General features: G+C 47.2%; 1 protein-coding gene across 1 annotated transcript; it reads left to right on the top strand.

Moving 5' to 3' along the window:
* Positions 1 to 6,341: 6,341 nt before the first annotated feature.
* LOC135892977 (DELTA-stichotoxin-Hcr4a-like) lies at positions 6,342 to 11,017 on the top strand. Its single transcript, XM_065420760.1, has 2 exons — positions 6,342 to 6,600; positions 8,614 to 11,017. Exons 1-2 carry the CDS (start codon positions 6,500 to 6,502, stop codon positions 9,047 to 9,049), a joined length of 537 nt encoding a protein of 178 aa, XP_065276832.1. The 5' UTR covers positions 6,342 to 6,499; the 3' UTR covers positions 9,050 to 11,017.
* Positions 11,018 to 18,935: the final 7,918 nt, after the last annotated feature.

The following is an 18,935-nucleotide window of genomic DNA, read 5'->3' on the forward strand; positions in this document are numbered from 1 at the left end:
AAAAACCAAAACTGCTTTTAAAATCCATTTTGCACAGAAACCCTTGTTAGTTTAAAACACACATACCACCAGTTTAAAACCCACGGTTTGCAACCAAATACTTTTCAAAAAACCCACATGCATTTAAAAGCCACATGGTTGTTCTGTCCCCCAGCCATGTTCCTTTGGGTTAGTTAGTAGCATTCACCCCCTACCCCAAGTGCCTCAAACCCCATTTTAAAAACCCATCACATTATGCACAGTAAAGAAACCCTGTTAGTTTGAAACAAACCAAGTACTTTAAAAAAAAAACCTATGCCTTGCACAGGCCCCTCACACACACACACACACACACACACACACAACAGCAGCTTTATAAAACACACCAAACCAAGTTTGCAGCCCTATACTTTTCAAAAACCCACATGCATTTAAAAGCCTGTTGCAAAAAAAAATAATAATAAAGTTACCTTTCACTATGGGATAAAGTGTTGCAGGCATATGCTTGTTCTGTTCCCCCTCATATGTGCTTGGGCCTTCAGGTTCAAGAACAAGCAAAAATGTTAGTTAGTATTACCACCAAATCCCTATACAACCTGTGTAATACTTTTTTTTTTTTAATTCAACAGTATTAAGCACAACTATAGTTAAAATGGTTTTTACCTTGGCCTGGTGGTGAAATGCAGTTTAAAGTTACTGGTTCCATGCTAAACAGATCGCACTGCAATAAACATAGGCACCATTATTTACTAAGAGTGGCATTATATAATATATAGTTTCAGAGTTAAAGGCAGCAAGCCTTACCTCTTTTTGCAGTCCAGCAGCTATCCAAGAAAGTTTTCTGTTAAAAAGGACAAACTCCAGCATACCTGAGATTTTTATACCCTCTTAGCCCCATTGTTTCAAACAGGTTAATTTAATCACCCCTCCCATAGCATTCCCTTTTGTGATCTGGGGTAGTGAAACCATTTTGTCTGGGTGTGTGTGGTTAAACCCATTCAGTTCAATAGACTAAGGATAGCTCAGTGGTTTAAACATTGGACTGCTAAACCCAGGGTTGTGAGTTCAACCCTTGAAAGGGCCACTTAGGGATTTAGGACAAAATCAATATTTGGTCCTGCTAGTAAAGGCAGTTCTATGAGATAGGTATATCTAAATATTAACTCCATTGTTCTCAGACACATGTCTGAACTAGCCTTGTTTGTTTTATTGTAAGCACATTTTTAGGATTTTTTCCCCTCCCCCACCACAACATACATTTCAGCTTTTTGCTATACACGCAAAAACACAAGAGCTAATTCTCACAAACAATTAATTTTTTTATTTAAAAAACATACAGCTTCTTGAAAACAAAACCAAGATGCTTCATTAAAACTTTTTAGCTCACTTAAAGGCCAGAGGCCTTCTAACAAAACACAGATAGTCACAAACCCCCCTTTTTAAAAAATTTACAGCTACCAAGTTTTATATTGCATGTTTGTCCCCTCACCATTCTCTAACTTAATCCTTTTAGATTTCTTACAAATAGTTTTTTTCTTAAGCAGGGTTCTGTAACTCTTTGTGCGGACTAAACGGTCAATATAATGCTCTAAGCAGGCATCTTCCGGTTTGGTCATTTTCTTTAGAACACGGTCAGGGTCTCCACTGAATTGCACAGCATTTATCAAGGTCACCCCTTGCGCTAAATGTTCTTGGGTTAGGCACAGACATTGCATACCATAACCTATGGCAACAACAGTGTTTAATAAGCTTTCCAAACACAGCTCAGCACACAGGCCCCGGAGCTTGCAGTTTATATCCACTGAAGTCCAAGTCATGGTGCCTTTGGCCTGGCGCATCTATGACACAGCCCTCACAATCTTCAAAAAGCTTTTCCCTAAGGCATTCCCTAAGGCTATCCTATTTAAGGATAGCATAAACAGCAACGCGTACAATAGACCGCATGACTTTTTTACGCTCATGATGTGGCACTGGCTCAGTTAGTTCTATGCCAAGCCGCCTCCTAAACTCCTCATAGCCATCATCCTCAGAGTCCTCTTCAACAACTTGTATTGGCGTTGAGCAAAACCATGGTGGGGCCAGTTCATCTTCGCTGCTTGATGCAACGCTGTCTGGGTCCTCTAGAAAGGCATCGTCGAGCTGTTGAGAAATTTTCAGAAAAGAAAACGTGTAAGCACCCCTCACTGCTTGTTTTTTAATTTATGCAACCCCTGGTTCCTAACCCATTACCCACCCCTCCTCAACCGCCGCTTCTTAATCATTCATTTAGCTGAGTGCCGTCTTTTCCGTTCGCCTTGTCTGCCGGTGACTCCCCCGAGCCGCAATCGCCTTCCACCTCTGAGGGGGTGGACAAAGAGAGACCCCCACGCTCATCGGGCTGCCTCACGAGGGTTTCGGGGTCGGATTCCGGCATATCCGGCAACGGCTGGGCCAAAGGGCTCCCCTCGGTCGCTCCCTCCTCCTCCTCGGAACTGTCGCTGATGTAGCATTTTCTCTGCGGATGGTCAAAGACCCTCAGGGCTAAAACAAAGTCAGAAGTTCTCACAGGGGTGGTGAAGGAGTCCATGTTTCCTCTCAGCAGCCTTTCCGTGATTTCGAAAACACGTGTCCTTGGTAAGAGATGGCCCTCTCCTCTGTCTGGCGCTGGGACTTATGGGATAATGGTGCTGCACTCTGATTGAAGGAGGCCCTTGGGAGGAGTTCTTAGTGGGGTCACACGACTCACTTCCGGAGGGGTCACCCGCAACCTGGAAGTCACCCTGATTGGTCAAAATCTCCTCTCGGGGCGGTCCTTTCGGCACAAAACCCCTCCTGATTGGTAGAGGGTGGGGGGGAGGAGTTCTTAGAGGGGTCACATGACCCACTTCCGGACGGGTCAACCCCGCCCCAGAAGTCACCCTGATTGGTCAAAATCTCCTCTCGGGGCGGTCCTTTCGGGACAAAACCCCCCCTGATTGGTAGAGGTTGGTGGGGGGAGTTCTTAGAGGGGTCACACGACCCACTTCCGGACAGGTCACCCCCGCCCTGGAAGTCACCCTGATTGGTCAAAATCTCCTCTCGGGGTGGTCCTTTTGGGACGAAACCCCTCCTGATTGGTAGAGGGTGGTGGGAGGAGTTCTTAGAGGGGTCACATGACACACCTTGCTTCCGGTCAGGTGGCACCTTGACCCCAGAAGTAATACCACCATGGGTGGGACTTCCGGTGACAGGTGGGAGGGACCAAGGGGTCAAGGGGCGGGGCTTAAGGGGTCAAGGGTCGGGGTTAGGGTTTGATTGATGGTAGGGCCCTTATACTACTTACGTATTTGTTGGCCCCCTCAATGAATTCTTATAGATTGGTGAGGCATGATTGCCCTTCAAAAAATTTTGTTGACTCTTCCCCAACATATTGTGTTTATCTATGCGTCTGACAATTTTGTTCTTTACTATAGTTTCCAACCACATTGCCTGGTACTCAAGTTAGGCTTACTGGCCTGTAATTGCCAGGATCACCTCTGGAGCCATTTTAAAAGATAGGTGTTACATTAGTTACCCTCTAGACATCTGGACAGAGGGTGATTTAAGGGGTAGGTTACATACCATAGTCAGTAGTTCTGGAATTTCATATTTGAGTTCCTTCAGCATTCTGGGACAGTTCCAGAGATCTGTCACCTAAAAAGAATGGCTGAAGTGTTGGAATCTCCCTCACATCCTCTGCAGTGAAGACCAATGCAAAAAAAAAAATCATTTAGCTTCACCGCAATGGACTTTTTCTTCCTTGAGTGCTCCTCTACCATCCAATGGCCCCACTGATTGTTTGGCTAGCTTCCCGCTTTGGATGTAATTAACAAAAAATTTGTTCTTAGTTTTTGTGTCTTTAGCTGGTTGCCCTACATGTTCTTTTTTGGACTGCCTAATTATATTTTTACACTTGACTTGCCAGAGTTTATGTTCCTTTCTATTTTTCTCACTAGGATTTGACTTCCAATTTTTAAAGGATGCCTTTTTGCCTCTAACCATTTCTTGTTAATTGTTGTTTACTCCTGGTGGCATTTTTTTTTTGGTCCTCTTATTGTATTTTTTTATTTGGAGTATACACTTTGTTGAGCCTCTATTATGGCATTTTAAAATAGTCTAAATGCAGTTTGCAGGCATTTATCCCTTGTGACTGTTCCTTTTAAGTTCCCTTTAACTAGCTTCCTCATTTTTGTGTAGTTCTTCTTTTTGAAGTTAAATGCTACTGCTATGGGATCCTTTCATATTTCCCCCCCTACAGGGATGTTAAATTTAAATATATTAGGTTGGTATTACTGAGTGATATAGTGGCCTCTTGGACCAGATTCTGTGCTCTACTTAGCACTAAATCAAGAATTGCCTCTTTCCTTGTGAGATCCAGGACTAGTGGTTCTAAGAAGCAGTCATTAACAGTGCCAAGAAATTTTATCACTGCATCCTGTCCTGAGGTGACATGTACCCAGTCAATATGCTGATAGCTGAAATCCCCCATTATTATTCAGTTTTCTGTTTTTGTAGACTCTCTAATCTCCCTGAGCCTTTCATAGTCACTTTCACCATCCTGGTCAGGTGGTTGGAAGCAGATTCCAGTTGCCATTCTCTTATCATTAGATCATGGAATTTCTCTCCATAGAGATTTTATGGTACTGTTTGATTCATTTAAGATTTTTACTATAGTTGACTCTATGATTTCTTTCACATATTCTGCCATTCCCCCACCAGGGCGACCTACTCTGTCATTCCTACATATTTTGTACGCTGATATTACCATGTCCCATTCATTATCATCGTTCCACCAAGTTTTTGTGATCCCTATTGTATCAATATCCTCATTTCATACCAGGAACTCAAGTCACCCATCTTAGTATTTAAACTTCTAGCATTGGTACACAAGCACTTATAAAATTTGTCAATATTTAGTTGTCTGCCTTCCCGTGATGTAATTGGATGGGACTCTTTTCATTTGACTTGTTTTTCTTCAGTTACTGCCTGTTCTTTGTCAACTTCTATCCTCTCCTCTTTACTGGGATACAGAGAGTCCCCTTTAATAAATTCCCCCAAGGGATGTCTCTGTCTGAACCGTGTGCTTCTCTGTACCTGCAACCATAGAGTTCCGGGACTTTAATCTCTCACCTAGCAGCCTAAATTTGGCCTCCAGGACTTTTCTCCGGTGTGGGCTGCACAAGCAGAGAGCAACCTGCTAAGTCAGCAGACCACGATGTGACTCATTAAGAGAGACCACAGGCTTGGTTTGGCGGCAAAGGTTTATTGTCGATGAAGCACGGTCCTAGTGCCCTCACTCCATGGTTACAGGTACCTGAACATGTGTATGCCCATGACAATGGTACCTGCTCGGTCTCATAACCTCATAGGCTTTAAGGTCAGAGCGGACCATCATGATCATCTCTGACCTCACCCACCCACTCCTGTACCAGACCCCTAACCTCTGGCTGAGTTACTGAAGTCTTCAGATCATGAATTAAAGACTTCAAGTTACAGAGAATCCACCATTTACACTAGTTTAAACCTGCAAGTGACCCATGCCCGAGTCAATGCACCAGTATGCTGCTCCCTCAGCTGGCCAAAGATGCCCCTCCTATGACTTCTCCTTTTCTACATTGGTACAAACAAGTTATGTGTTCCACTCCAGACGTGGTTAGTTACCAACTCTACACCTTGTACCTGTGAGTTCAAACAAAACATTCCCATCCATTGTCCTGTCATCCCATCCTTATCTTATGAGGGGTAGGTGCGTTACTGTACCATCTCTGAAGGAGGGGTTTATGTACGTAGTTACTTGAGAACTCTGGGTGTTCCTCTACCATACTCCTCGGACAGGGACATGCTTACTTGGTTAGCCAATACCTGGTGTGTTGCTATTTTGCCAAGGCCAGGCCTACTCTGGTTCACAGCCTCTGGTTCACACTGCTAGTTATGCCTACAGCGCAAGCAAGGACTACCCCTGTATTTCCAAGCTCTCTTTGTACGTGGGTTTTCCTGTTTCCTGCATCATTCTTGTCCTTTTCTCCACACAGGACCCAGGTGTAGCTGAACCATTGGTTTTGATAATAGCATGAGCATATTCACCATCCCATTCCCTATGTCCATCCAGGACCAGGTTTGCTTTGTGCCTGCAGCTACCTATTGATCTGCCTGCAGAGATGCCAGGGCTCCCACCCTGCACTATATGGGTAGTGTAAGGAGCAGGAGAAGTGGATTGCCAGAAAATGATTTCTATTTCTCCAATATGAGGACCCTCCCCCTCCTTGGTTAGACAGGACTTCCTTTTGCAGAAACCCTGATGACTAGAGATTTTCACATCCTGACACTGTCGTTTATAGACCCTGCCCCACAGGCAAAGCATTCGCTGCACCTCAGCTAGCAAGATAGATAGATAGCACACACAGCTGGTGCTGGTCCTGAATGCTTGGCTGGGGCCTGGGAGGGCAGTGAGTTGGCTCTGCCTAGAGAGGGGCTGGTGGTGCTCTGCTGGAGCTGCTGCTGAACAATCCCTCATTGCTGCGAGATGACTAACGTTGGAGAGCTGATTGCGCCACTGAATGCAGGCCGGTGTGTGGGCATCCAGATAATCAACAACACCAGAGATGTGACCCTCGAGAACCCCAGGTGAGCAGGTTCCCATAGCCCCCTCCACGCGGCTTCCCAAGTCAGCCTGCAGCTGGTGTCTATACAGATGTGTCAGGGTATAGGATATGTGTCTGCTACTGAATATCCGTCTGTCTGTCTATCCGTCCCCATACACCCCCTCTATCTATCTATCTATCCCCATACACTTCTCTCTCTCTCTCTCTCCCCTACATATTGGGCAAGTGATATATGTCCCTCTGGGTCACTGCAAATTCCGCTGCCCTCTGGGATGAATTTGCTGTTTCTAGCCCTGCGGAGGCACAAGATTGTAATGGGCCTTCGAGACAGGACATTTTAAGTAATGTGTCCAGGACGAGGGTTGGGGGAGTTTGGAGGGAAATCACACTTTTGTGGGGGCGGGAGGGGATTTGAGAGGAAACGGCTGCTGGAAGCCTCTTGGGAGGTTGGAAAGTGTGAGTAAAATTAATGGAGATATCCTATCTCCTAGAACTGGAAGAGACCTTGAAAGGTCATTCAGTCCAGCCCCCTGCCTTCACTAGCAGGACCAAGTACTGATTTTGCCCCAGATCCCTAAGTAGCTCCCTCAAGGTTTGAACTCACAACCCTGGCTTTAACAGGCCAATGCTCAAACCACTGAGCTATCCCTCCCCCCAGCTTAAGTCCCAGGGAGATGGACTGGCGGGCAGGTGACATGGCGATTGGCCTGTGATGTATTGTAAAGGTGATCAGTGTATTTATTTCACACTGATACCACCTCCACAAACGTGTATGTATGTGTCTGTCTTGTACACTCACACATATACACCCACACATAGTCACACAGACATACACTCACGTACACGTGTACTCACACACTCATACACAGCCGTATGATGTGTGTGTCTGTCTGTGTATGGCTCTGAACGCTTTAGTTAATAACATAATGTGCAGGACCATGTAACACTTTCAGTATTGCCAGATTTATACAGCATTAATAGCCTAAAGTCATTTAAATACTAGCCCCGAAGTAGCCCAATATATTTATTGAAACAAAGGTGTTTTTTATTAACCCATTGGTCTGTACATCAAATAACAGAGGAAAGCTTTTGTTAGATACCCAGTACAGATTTGATTAAAAAAAAATCTACAAGCCCCAGCTGGCGTTCATCCACATTAGCAACAAAGCTGTGTGATAACAAACAAATTCAAAATCAAACCCCCAAGGGGAATTTTGACAGTAAGGTCACTCCACCAACTGGCCCCCACCTCAACCATATTAAATTCCCCTTGACAGTCAGATCATTACACACCCAGTCCAGATGAGACCCCATACAAAAAACATGTCAGCCAGTGACCCCCACTAAAAATCCTTCCACCCAGAGTCACCTACACCCTAGGGAAACCCAGAACTGCAATATAAGCTCTGTCACCCAGACTCCCCCTTCTTTTCCTCCAAATAAACACCCTGATGCCCAGAGCTTCCTGCCACCTAGTAAAAACCCAAGCCCCCTAAGAGACACCCTGCCACCTAGAGCCCCCTCTCACCCAGCCGTGTCATGTGCAGCCCCAGAGGAGCAGCTCTGGCTCCTCCCCCTGCCATAGATCCAGCCTGGCTGCTGCTATCTCTGAGGCTGGAGGGCTCCTCCTTGCCCAATCTCGGAGCCTGCATTAAGCTGTTGGGCTCCAGCACCTCAGCCCAGGCTCTGCAGCAGGCACTCCCACCAGGCAGGCTGCAGCTGTGTGAGCAGGGAGCAGGGCAGTGGGGGAGGCAGAGCCCAGCCAGGTCAGGTAAGAGGGTGGGGGCCAGCCCTGCCCGATTACCTTATCTCCACTACCTTGTGCATTGGTCATGCAGGAAAGACCCCTCTGCCCTGGGGACTGGCCGAGGTGGGGCTGTGCTCTCTTGTCCAGCAACCTGTGTGTCTCCTCTGCAGAAGAGCGGCTGGGCTGTGACCCACCCTAGGGTCAGGATTCCCCTGCTGCTGGGACACAGTTATTAATTATTGTTAGGGATGTTGTGTAATGATGGAACCTCATGGTGTTTTCCTCCAGGACTTACTGTTTCAGCGGCCGTGTTGCGAAAGACCCTGTGTCCCCCATCCTCCCCGGCTCTTTGGGGAGCAGCGTGTTTGTGAAAACAAGCTACACAGCCCGCGGGAGCGTCGGGGTGCTGAGCTACGAGTCCAACGCTTTCACTCTGGCCATCATGTTCTCCAACCCCTTCGACCGTGTACTCTACAGCTCGGAGTTTGCCATCCAGATCTTCACTGGCAGGAAGCACTTCCGCAGCATGGAGCACCTCTACAACTATATGTTCAGTGACGGCCCTCCCTATACGTGCGAGTCCTACAGGAAAGTGAAACTCGAGGTCCAGGATGGCGAGCTGGAGGTGACCAATGAGGAGATTCAGGTGAAGGGCAGCATGTCCAACAAGGATAAATCCATCATTAAAGTGCAGATTGAGCAAAAAGATCGCTGCCCCTCCTAGCTGCCCACTCAGCCGACCCAGGCGGCTCATGGAAATGCCCCAGTGTGACAGACAAGGGGGCTGCTGGTTGGAAATAGTGACTATCTTTCTCCCAGCTTGAGTGGACAGTGATGTGCTAGCTCTGCTCAAATTAGTGCACTAAAAATGGCCAGAACGGTGTGGTTGGTGGGAAGAGCTAGCTACCCAAGTGCACTCTCACCTGACCTCCTGGGTACGTTCTTGGGTGGCTAACCTGAGCTGCTGCCCGTACCACAGTGTCCACACTGCTATTTTTAGTGCACTAGTGCATGTCTGTCTACCCAGGCTGGGCAGTATCCAGGACTCCAGGGTTTTGTCATCATTTTATTAAAAAGTTTTCTTTCTTTCTTGCTTATTTTTTAACCTCTGAAATAACAGGTGTTGGCATATGAAGACCTGAACCTGAAGCATTTATCGTGGTGATTAAACTCCCAGAAAGCTTTGCAAAAAGTAATGCTAAAAAAGATAACATAGAATTATTAGCAAATAAGAGCTAAACTTCTTGTAAGAAAACAAAAGCATTCAAACAGCTGCTTGATAGTTCTAGAAACAGAAAAAGCTTCCTCTCTTGCAGTTTATAAAACGCAAGAGATAAGATCAGTACAAATTTCAGCTACAGCATACTCAGAAAACCCAGTAGAATGTTAGAGAGGTCAAAGAGAGGTCGAGACAGTCATGGAACAAACAGTTAGCTGTGGTAAAGCAGGACGCTTCCGCAAATTATGCAAACTGTGGACAGGTAACCTCTTATGAAAACAACTGAAATATCGTGCTGCTGTATGTAGTGTATTAAAATGCTTTGTTTTCTCTCTTTCTATTTTTATGAATTCCTTCTTTTTTGACATTTCCTTAATGGGTACTTGCTTGTTTTCTTTCTTTTCTTTAATTCTGCATGTGCAAAGCAGACATAAGCACAAACTTTTTTCCTAAAATTTATAATTGGACTAAGTAATAAGATTTCAGTCTGACACCTCATTATTATGTATCTGTGTCTAACTTCAGTCATTTATTTTTACTTAGAGACCACTGTAATTTTGGATTTTTGTGTATTAAGACTAATTTAGCAATTACCAGCTACTAAAACTATTCTGCTGTTTTCTAAAAGGAACTGACCTTAGGGTTATAATTATCTTGTAGTGTATTTTTCAAAATGTGGAATTGTACTGTGTGCTGTTAAAGCTCTGTGAAAATTTATTATGTAATGGTTAACCTTGTTCTGTTGTTTCAATGTACATGCTTCTTAAAACTAACAATTATGTTAAATCTATTCTGTGCGTGTTACACACTCAGTTCCTGTAGTTGAATTGCCTGAGTGAAAATCACCACCTGATATGAAAAAGAGACTTTTTTTATGTAACATTATACTATGTTAAATAATTTGATTGTCACTTCAAAGACTAAAAAAACTATTAATTTGGCTATCTATATTTCAAGTATAAATGTGTTTTATTCATAACAATCTGTATCTAAATGTTTCTTTTTCTCTACCCCTTCTTTTGGTCTAAAAAAAAAAGTCAATTCTTTTGCAAAACCAAATGTGCAAAAGAGGGAGGATGGTGACGGAAACTACCCTTTAAGTGTAAACAATCTGCAGTACTAGCAAATCACAGTGGTAAAAAACACAATACATAAAAAGCAGGTGCAGAAAGAAAAAAAATCCTGCTACAAGACTCACTTTTAAAATCTTACAAATCAAATCAATCTCAACAAGGAAGAAACGTTTAAAAAAAAAGCACCAAAGGAATTACCAATATGCTAAACTTAAGTTAAAGAAACTTTACTGTAAACAAGTTCAGTAAAACTAATTATTTTAACCTTGCAAAATCCAAACGTCAATCTTGTAATATAATTTCTAAGCAACAAAATGTTAACTTTGTTTCTAAGCCTAAACTCCTGCCTTCTTTCTATATGTATAGCAGTGCTCATGAGGTGAGGAAAATAACAGTAAAATGAAAATAAAGTTTTGTTTCATTTTAAATTTGCTTAATTTCATTTTTGGGAGAGGGGGTTCTTCCTCGTTCTCTCACTTCTTTTAAAAAATTTTCCTGCCCTTTCCAGTGAAGAGGAAAAAAAGGAAGAAAAATATAAAGAAGTGAGAGAAATGTAAAATTTTAAAAAAGATATTTTCACACTTTCCCATGGGAAAAAGTCAGAAAGCAGAAGGGAGAAGAAACCAAAAACAAAACAGAAAAACAAACACTCCCTTTCCTCCAAGCAAGAACGAATTTTTCTCCTTTTTCAAAGAGCTTCGTCAAAAGGTGTTTTTTCTTTCAGATACAACTTTGCCCAGTTTTTCTGGTAGCAGTGTGGCTCTGAGAACAATTCTCCATTCAGCCTGTGGTCTCAACCTGATGCTGCCCAGCTGCAGGCTCCATTCGTCCCACTTCCTTTGTGAGCAGGATGCCAGGTGGCCACAGACGAGGCAGAGATCATGAATCCCGTTTTCCAGAGTGAGGAGCCGCTGAGCAGCCATGAGACACTGTGGTGCAACATGGACACAAGAAGTGCCTCTTTTTCTGAGACAACCAGCCCTGAGGTGCTGGGTCCCTACAGCTCCTGTTGCCTCTAGCTGGAGCAGAGGGATTTGAGCCTCAGGTGTCTTGGGCACAGCCACATCAAAGCAGGACTTGGGCTCTAAGAGTCCATGATAAATAGAAATGCCACCATAGCCTAAGCAGTTCTGCAGCAAGGGTAACCTAGCAGCATCAGAGAGGTGCAGGGTCTGCAAATAGCTCTGCAAATTCCAAACACAGCGGAAGGATGCGCAGGTGGCCTGGGTTACAGAATAGAAACACATGTTGCACCCCAGAACAGCAGTCCCAACACACACAGACACACAAATGAAGCAAAACACACAGGTAAGTTGTCCATCATCATGTATCTGAGCATCTCTCAACATCAAATCTCTTTACCCTCACACAGCCCCGGACTCCTCTACTCATGATCCCGAGGACTTGCAGGGATTCTCAGGAGTAGGGCTCCCTTCCTACGGGCACTGTGGCTAGCAGGAGACCTCAGCCAGTTGACCACGAAAGCTTATGCTCTAATAAATTTGTTAGTCTCTAAGGTGCCACAAGTACTCCTGTTCTTTTTGTGGACACGGCTGCTACTCTGAAATCAGCCAGTTGAGTGTAGGACCTTGCTTTGCTCAGCAAAACACCCAAAACAATGTGTTGTCCTGCGAGAATAATTGGAGAGGAAGCTGTAATAGCCCCAGGGATTTCTAAATGTTTTTATTGCATGTTTGTTGTTTCAAAGCAAGTATTAGAGTTGTTAATTAAAGATTAACAGAATTGTTGATATCCTTATGTAAGGGTTAGATAAGAGGGCTCAAACACAGAAGGCAGGGAGCCCAGCAAAGCCAACACATTCTAGGTTACGCATCCCAGGAGGGATTCGTACTGAGTTTCTAAAAGTTCTGTTGATGAATTTTTAAAAATCAGTTCATTCCATGTGGCCCATGTTTTCTCAGATGGGTCAGTTATTCATCTGATGCAGGCAGCACGTCCATTTCTCTTCAGTCTTTTGTTCTGGTTTTGGAGACAGTATGTGTTTTTGCAGTCAAAGCAATAAATTGCATTTTTTGGGGTGCCACCATGATGGTTATAAGCAGATGCCTGTCTATTAACTTTGGACACCTCGGGATATCTTCCTAGCACCGTGGCTATGGGAAGTTGGTTGGTGTAGGCCCTGAAATAACTCTTGCATCAATTTTCTAATATCAGATCAGTAAAGAAAATGCTTGTATTTTCAATATTTATATTTATATTCATTATAACCCTTATAATGACAAGTGGAGAAACTCAAGATTCCCTTTTACACACACACCAGCTCTGGTGACCCTTCGCGGAGTTCTCATGGGCTTTATAAAGCTCCCTAACAGCCTGACATAATCTAGAAAGTTCTCAGAAGACATGGCAGACTCTAGAAAGTTTCCTGGTTCTAGACTCATGATTCTCCATGGTCCTGTGTCCATGTGTCACCCCAGAGGTGGCTGCACTCCCTACTGGACAACATTATCGCTGTGGATATCTTCTATTTCCGTTTGTTACATCTGTAAATGCGCTGGCATCCTTTGACCTGAAAAGCCCTATTGAACTCTCCAGCCTTTGTTCTTCATCTTTATTACTGGGTTTGAGGGATTAAATGGATGTTGTCATGCTGAAAGGGGCTAGTGGCTGCCAGCAGGGGGGGATCCAAAGACAATCCCAGACCTCGTTAGAGACAATGGGGGCCAACCCCCCTTCTACAGGCTCCTGCAGGCTGTAAAAACAGCTGGGGTTGAGGGAGAGCATCAAAGATACCAGATCTCATGGTCATATCCCCTCCCACAAAGGTATATTTAGGATACCTTACAAGACACAGTTTGGCTACATATTTCTGACAATGATGTGTTGACTGTGCCCTTTGCCAGCTGGTGTAAAGGGGTTCTTGGGGTTACACGGCCATGGTATTATGAGGTTTACAGGGTCAGTGTGTTTAGTTTTGTCTGGGGGAAAGGACCTGATATGTCACCTCACCCCTCTGCTTATCACAGCCAGGTTGAACTGAGCCCTGGGCTGACATCTCACAGTGTGCCTGGGGGTGGAGGCAGCGGGAGGTGGCTAGACCCCTATAGACACATTCCACAGAGCCACTGTTGTGAGGAAGTGTAACTCAGAGCCAAAGGAAGGGCAGGAGGTGGAGCTGAGTGTATCTGAACCAAGAACTCCCACACTGCCTGGGGACAGGACAGAGTTCTGATAGCAACAGCCCAAACCATGGCTAAGATGAGACTGCGCGGTGATGGGGGATTTGTGGTGACCCCGAGCAGAAAAGGCAGAAGGTCACTAAAGGCGATACCCAAACCCCTATGTCGCCCCTTCTCCCTGAGCTCCCACCCCCACACCGCCCCTTCCCCTGAGACCCCGCCCTTGTGCAACCCCTTCCCCCAGAGTCCCCGCCTCCATGCTGTCCTTTCCCCCTTATCCCTCACCCTTTCACTGCCCCTTACCATGAGTCCCCCCTCCATTCATTCCTCTCTGCCCCCTCCCCCACCCCGGTCCCCTTATGGCCAGTAAAAAGTATGAGGGCCATGGCCCCCTGGCCACCCCTGCTCTGGTGCGCCTGACCCCGAGTCCCTCCAGCACCACCCAGGCCAGCTCTCCAGCCTTCCGGGGGACCTTCCCTGCCCTGCTACACTGGACCAGGGCATGGTGGGTACCGCTGCTGCTGAGCTCCAGGATATCCCCCGTGCAGTGCAGCCCCCATGGTGCAGAGGTGCAGGTGAACCCAGCCCTGGGCTCTGACAGGCAGAATGTCCAACAGCTGCTTCCTCACAGCAACACCCAGCATGCCCTGCCGCATTCAGGCCTCTGGTGTCAGCCTACATGGTGCATTGCACATGTGAGCCGCAGTGCTTGCAGCTGTATGCACGTTAAGCACGGTGCATATCATTGGCAGCAGGGCCACTGGGGGGCAGGGGCAAAAGGGGCAGTTTGCCCCACATCCTTGTTTGAGAGGGCCCCCAAACCAAGTGGCATTGTGACCTGGCACATGGAGGTTGTGGTGCCACTCAGGATGGACCCATCCAGCTTGCTCTGCTACCCAGCAGGGGCTAAGAGTAATGTGGACTCGGCTGGGTGATTTGTGGGGCCCAGTGACTGAAGCAGGGATGGTTCCATAGGGGTTGGTGGTGACACCTGGGATCTCCCTGGCTCACACCATACATGTGCATGCCATGGGAAACATTTATAGGGGCATCCCTGATCAGAGCAGAGCAGCCTCTGTGTCAAAGAGAGAATAAACTGAAAGTGAAAGAGGTTTGTCACAGTTACGGGAATCCAGTTACACTGCTGGGAAAATATTTTGTCATCCTTGAAAGTCTATCACTTCTCTGCAATCTGTGTCAGCAGGGTCAGAGTGAGCTCTCCCCTGCCATCTAGTGATGAGCCGGGGGAATCCTTTGGGAGCAGACCGGCTTTGCCTAGACACGCCCACTCTGCCCAGCTGCTCAGCAGGTGGGGCTGCTTGCCCTGGTGACTATTTTGGCTGGTGTTCGGTTACCAGTCACTCTAGTGCAGGGCTAATGACAAGTTGTTATTCTTACTGCATGAGTAAAGGGCAGCAGAACCACGCTTAGCCGGCCCTCAGTCAGGCAGTCACCCTCAACTGAACTGCACTTGCTAAGCAGGAGGTAGGGATGCTACAGGCCAATGACAGAGAAAGAAGATGGTGATAAGTGTTTTTTTCTAGTGATGTGGCTTTTTGTTGTAGTTCTCTTTTTTCTTGCTGTTTAAAAGCACATGTGATTACACTCAGTTGAGAGTCCTTGTTTGGTTTGATGATTGCTAGAGCTGAGATCACTGATAACTGCGTTTTTAAGTGCTGAGCCTTAGATGTGCCCAGGGGCAGTGTTTAAGTGAATGAGATTGTCTAGCCTGTGCTAGTAGTGAGGTTCTGCGCTAACTGCTGAAATCACTGAGAGCTCGGTTAAGTGGTGGGACCTCAAGACATAGCCTTGCCGAGGGTGCGACAGAGCAGCAATGGCCCAGTGGCAAATGGCAGCAGAGCAAATGGTGGAGCAGGGGCTATGATGGCAGGAGCTGGCAGCAAGGCTGGCTGAATGCCAGCAACTGTGAGCCAGTTGCAGCAGTGGCCACAGTAGCTGAGGTGATGCTCGATGCCTCCGGGGTTGGAGGTGAACTCGTGTGAATTTGCCTCTGAACTCTGGGTCCTCGCGAGCAAGGGCAGGAACTCTGAGGTGGGTGCAGTGGAGGGAGAGTGAACTGATGTGTTAAAGGAACTGAGGGCTTGTCTACACTACAAAATTAGGTCGGATTTATAGAAGCCGGTTTTATAGAAACCGGTTTTATGCAGCCGATTGTGTGTGTCCCCACATAAAATGCTCTAAGTGCATGAAGTCGGCGGACCGCGTCCACAGTACCGAGGCTAGCGTCGACTTCCGGCGCATTGCACTATGGGTACCTATGGGTACCTATCCCACAGTTCCCGGAGTCTCCGGCGCCCATTGAAATTATGGGTTGAGATCGCAATGCCCGAATGATGCAAAGCAGTGCCGCGGGGGGTTCTGGGTACATTGCGTCAGGCCCCTCCCCCGCCGTCACAGCAACGGCAGACAATAGATTCACGCCTTTTTACCTGGGTTACCTGTGCAGACAACATACCACGCCAAGCGTGGATCCCGCTCAGCTCAGCTCACCGTCACCATATGTCTTCCGGGTGCCGGCAAATGTGGGACTGCATTGCTAAACAGCAGCAGCAGCTTACTGCCTTTTGGCGGTAGACGGTGCAGCATGAGTGGTAGCCTTCATCGGCGATCGGGATGCTGGTAGCTGTGGGGCTGGCAGCCGTAGGGCTGCATTGCACCAGCCCCTTGCCTTTTGGCAGTAGATGGTTTATTACGACTGGTAACCGTCCTCGTCGGACAAATTTACAGGTTGCCTGAAATGCTCATAGATTATTGTAGCCTGAGCGCCTTTACCGATTCTTCTGGCTACTGTACAGCATATATTGCTAAACAGCAGCAACCCCTTGCCTTTAACCGTCCTTGTTGGACGATGATGGCTACCAGTCGTAGTATACTATTTTCTGCCAAGTATTGTCTGCTAAGCACCCAGAAAAGGCCGAGGGCGATCTGGGTGCTGGCAGACATGTGGCTGGCACACGTAGGGTTACATTGCTACCAAGCACCCAGAAAATGCCGAGGGCTATCAGTCATGCTGCACTGTCGTCTTAAGATGTAAAAAATAGATTTGTTCTGTATTCATTTCCTTCTCCCCTCCCTCCGTCAAATCAACGGCCCGCTAAACCCAGGCTTAGGAGTTCAATCTCTGGGGGGCGGGGGGCATTCTGTGTGACAGTTGTTTGTATTTCTCCCTGATGCACAGTCACCTTTCTTGATTTTAATTCCCTGTACCTGTACGCCATGTCGTCACTCGCCCCTCCCTCCCTCCCTCCCTTCTTCCCCTGGTCTTTAGATACTAGTTTCGCGCCTTTTTTCAGACCAGACGCCATAGCTATCACTGGGATCATGGATCCCGCTCAGATCACAGCAGCAATTATGAGCACTATGAACACCACGCGCATTGTCCTGGAGTATATGCAGAGCCTGGACATGCCAAAGCAAAACCAGGACCAGGTGAGGAGGAGGAGGAGGCGATTGCAGCGCAGCGACGATAGTGATGAGGAAATTGACATGGACCTAGACCTCTCACAAGGCACAGGCCCCAGCAATGTGGAAATCATGGTGTTACTGGGGCAGGTTCATGCCATGGAACGCCGATTCTGGGCCCAGGAAACAAGCACAGACTGGTGGGACCGCATCGTGTTGCAGGTCTGGGACGATTCCCAGTGGCTGCGAAACTTTCGCATGCGTAAGGGCACTTTCATGGAACTTTGTGACTTGCTTTCCCCTGCCCTGAAGCGCCAGAATACCAGGATGAGAGCAGCCCTCACAGTTGAGAAGCGAGTGGCGATAGCCCTGTGGAAGCTTGCAACGCCAGACAGCTACCGGTCAGTCGGGAATCAATTTGGAGTGGGCAAATCTACTGTGGGGGCTGCTGTGATCCAAGTTGCCAGGGCAATGAGAGACCTGGTGATATCAAGGGTAGTGACTCTGGGAAACGTGCAGGACATAGTGGATGGCTTTGCTGCAATGGGATTCCCAAACTGTGGTGGGGCGATAGACGGAACCCATATCCCTATCTTGGCACCGGTGCACCAAGCCACCGAGTACATAAACCGCAAGGGGTACTTTTCAATGCTGCTGCAAGCCCTGGTGGATCACAAGGGACGTTTCACCGACATCAACGTGGGCTGGCCGGGAAGGGTACATGATGCTCGCGTCTTCAGGCACTCTCTTCTGTTTCGAAAGCTGGAGGAAGGGACTTTCTTCCCGGACCAGAAAATAACCATTGGGGATGTTGAAATGCCTATCGTGATCCTTGGGGACCCAGCCTACCCCTTAATGCCATGGCTCATGAAGCCATACACAGGCAGCCTGGACAGGAGTCAGGACCTGTTCAACTACAGGCTGAGCAAGTGCCGAATGGTGGTGGAATGTGCATTTGGGCGTTTAAAAGCGCGCTGGCGCAGCTTACTGACTCGCTGTGACCTCAGCGAAAAGAATATCCCCATTGTTATTGCTGCTTGCTGTGCGCTCCACAATATCTGTGAGAGTAAGGGGGAGACATTTATGGCGGGGTGGGAGGTAGAGGCAAATCGCCTGGCCGCTGATTACGCGCAGCCAGACACCAGGTCGGTTAGAGCAGCACAGCAGGGCGCGGTGCGCATCAGAGAGGCTTTGAAAACTAGTTTTGTGACTGGCCAGGCTACGGTGTGAAACTTCTGTTTGTTTCTCCTTGATGAAATCGCAGCCCCCCCACCCACCCACCCAGTTAACTCTACTACCCTGTAAACCAAGCACCCCAACCTCCCCTACCCTCCCCTCTTCAAGCACCACTTGCAGAGGCAATAAAGTCATTGTTACTTCACATTCATGCATTCTTTATTAATTCAGCACACAACTAGGGGGATAATTGCAAAGGTAGCCCGGGATGGGTGGGGGAGGAGGGAAGCAGCACACAACTAGGGGGATAATTGCAAAGGTAGCCCGGGATGGGTGGGGGAGGAGGGAAGCAGCACACAACTAGGGGGATAATTGCAAAGGTAGCCCGGGATGGGTGGGGGAGGAGGGAAGGAAAAGGACACACTGCACTTTAAAACTTTAAAACTTTAACACTTATTGCACTGGAAATCATCTAGGCTGGAGTGATTGGGTGGCCGGAGGCCCCCCCACCGTGTTCTTGGGCGTCTGGGTGAGGAGGCAATGGGACTTGGGGAGGAGGGCTGTTGGTTACAGAGGGGC

Source organism: Emys orbicularis, chromosome 21, assembly GCF_028017835.1.
Source record: "Emys orbicularis isolate rEmyOrb1 chromosome 21, rEmyOrb1.hap1, whole genome shotgun sequence".
NCBI classification, from domain to species: domain Eukaryota; kingdom Metazoa; phylum Chordata; order Testudines; family Emydidae; genus Emys; species Emys orbicularis.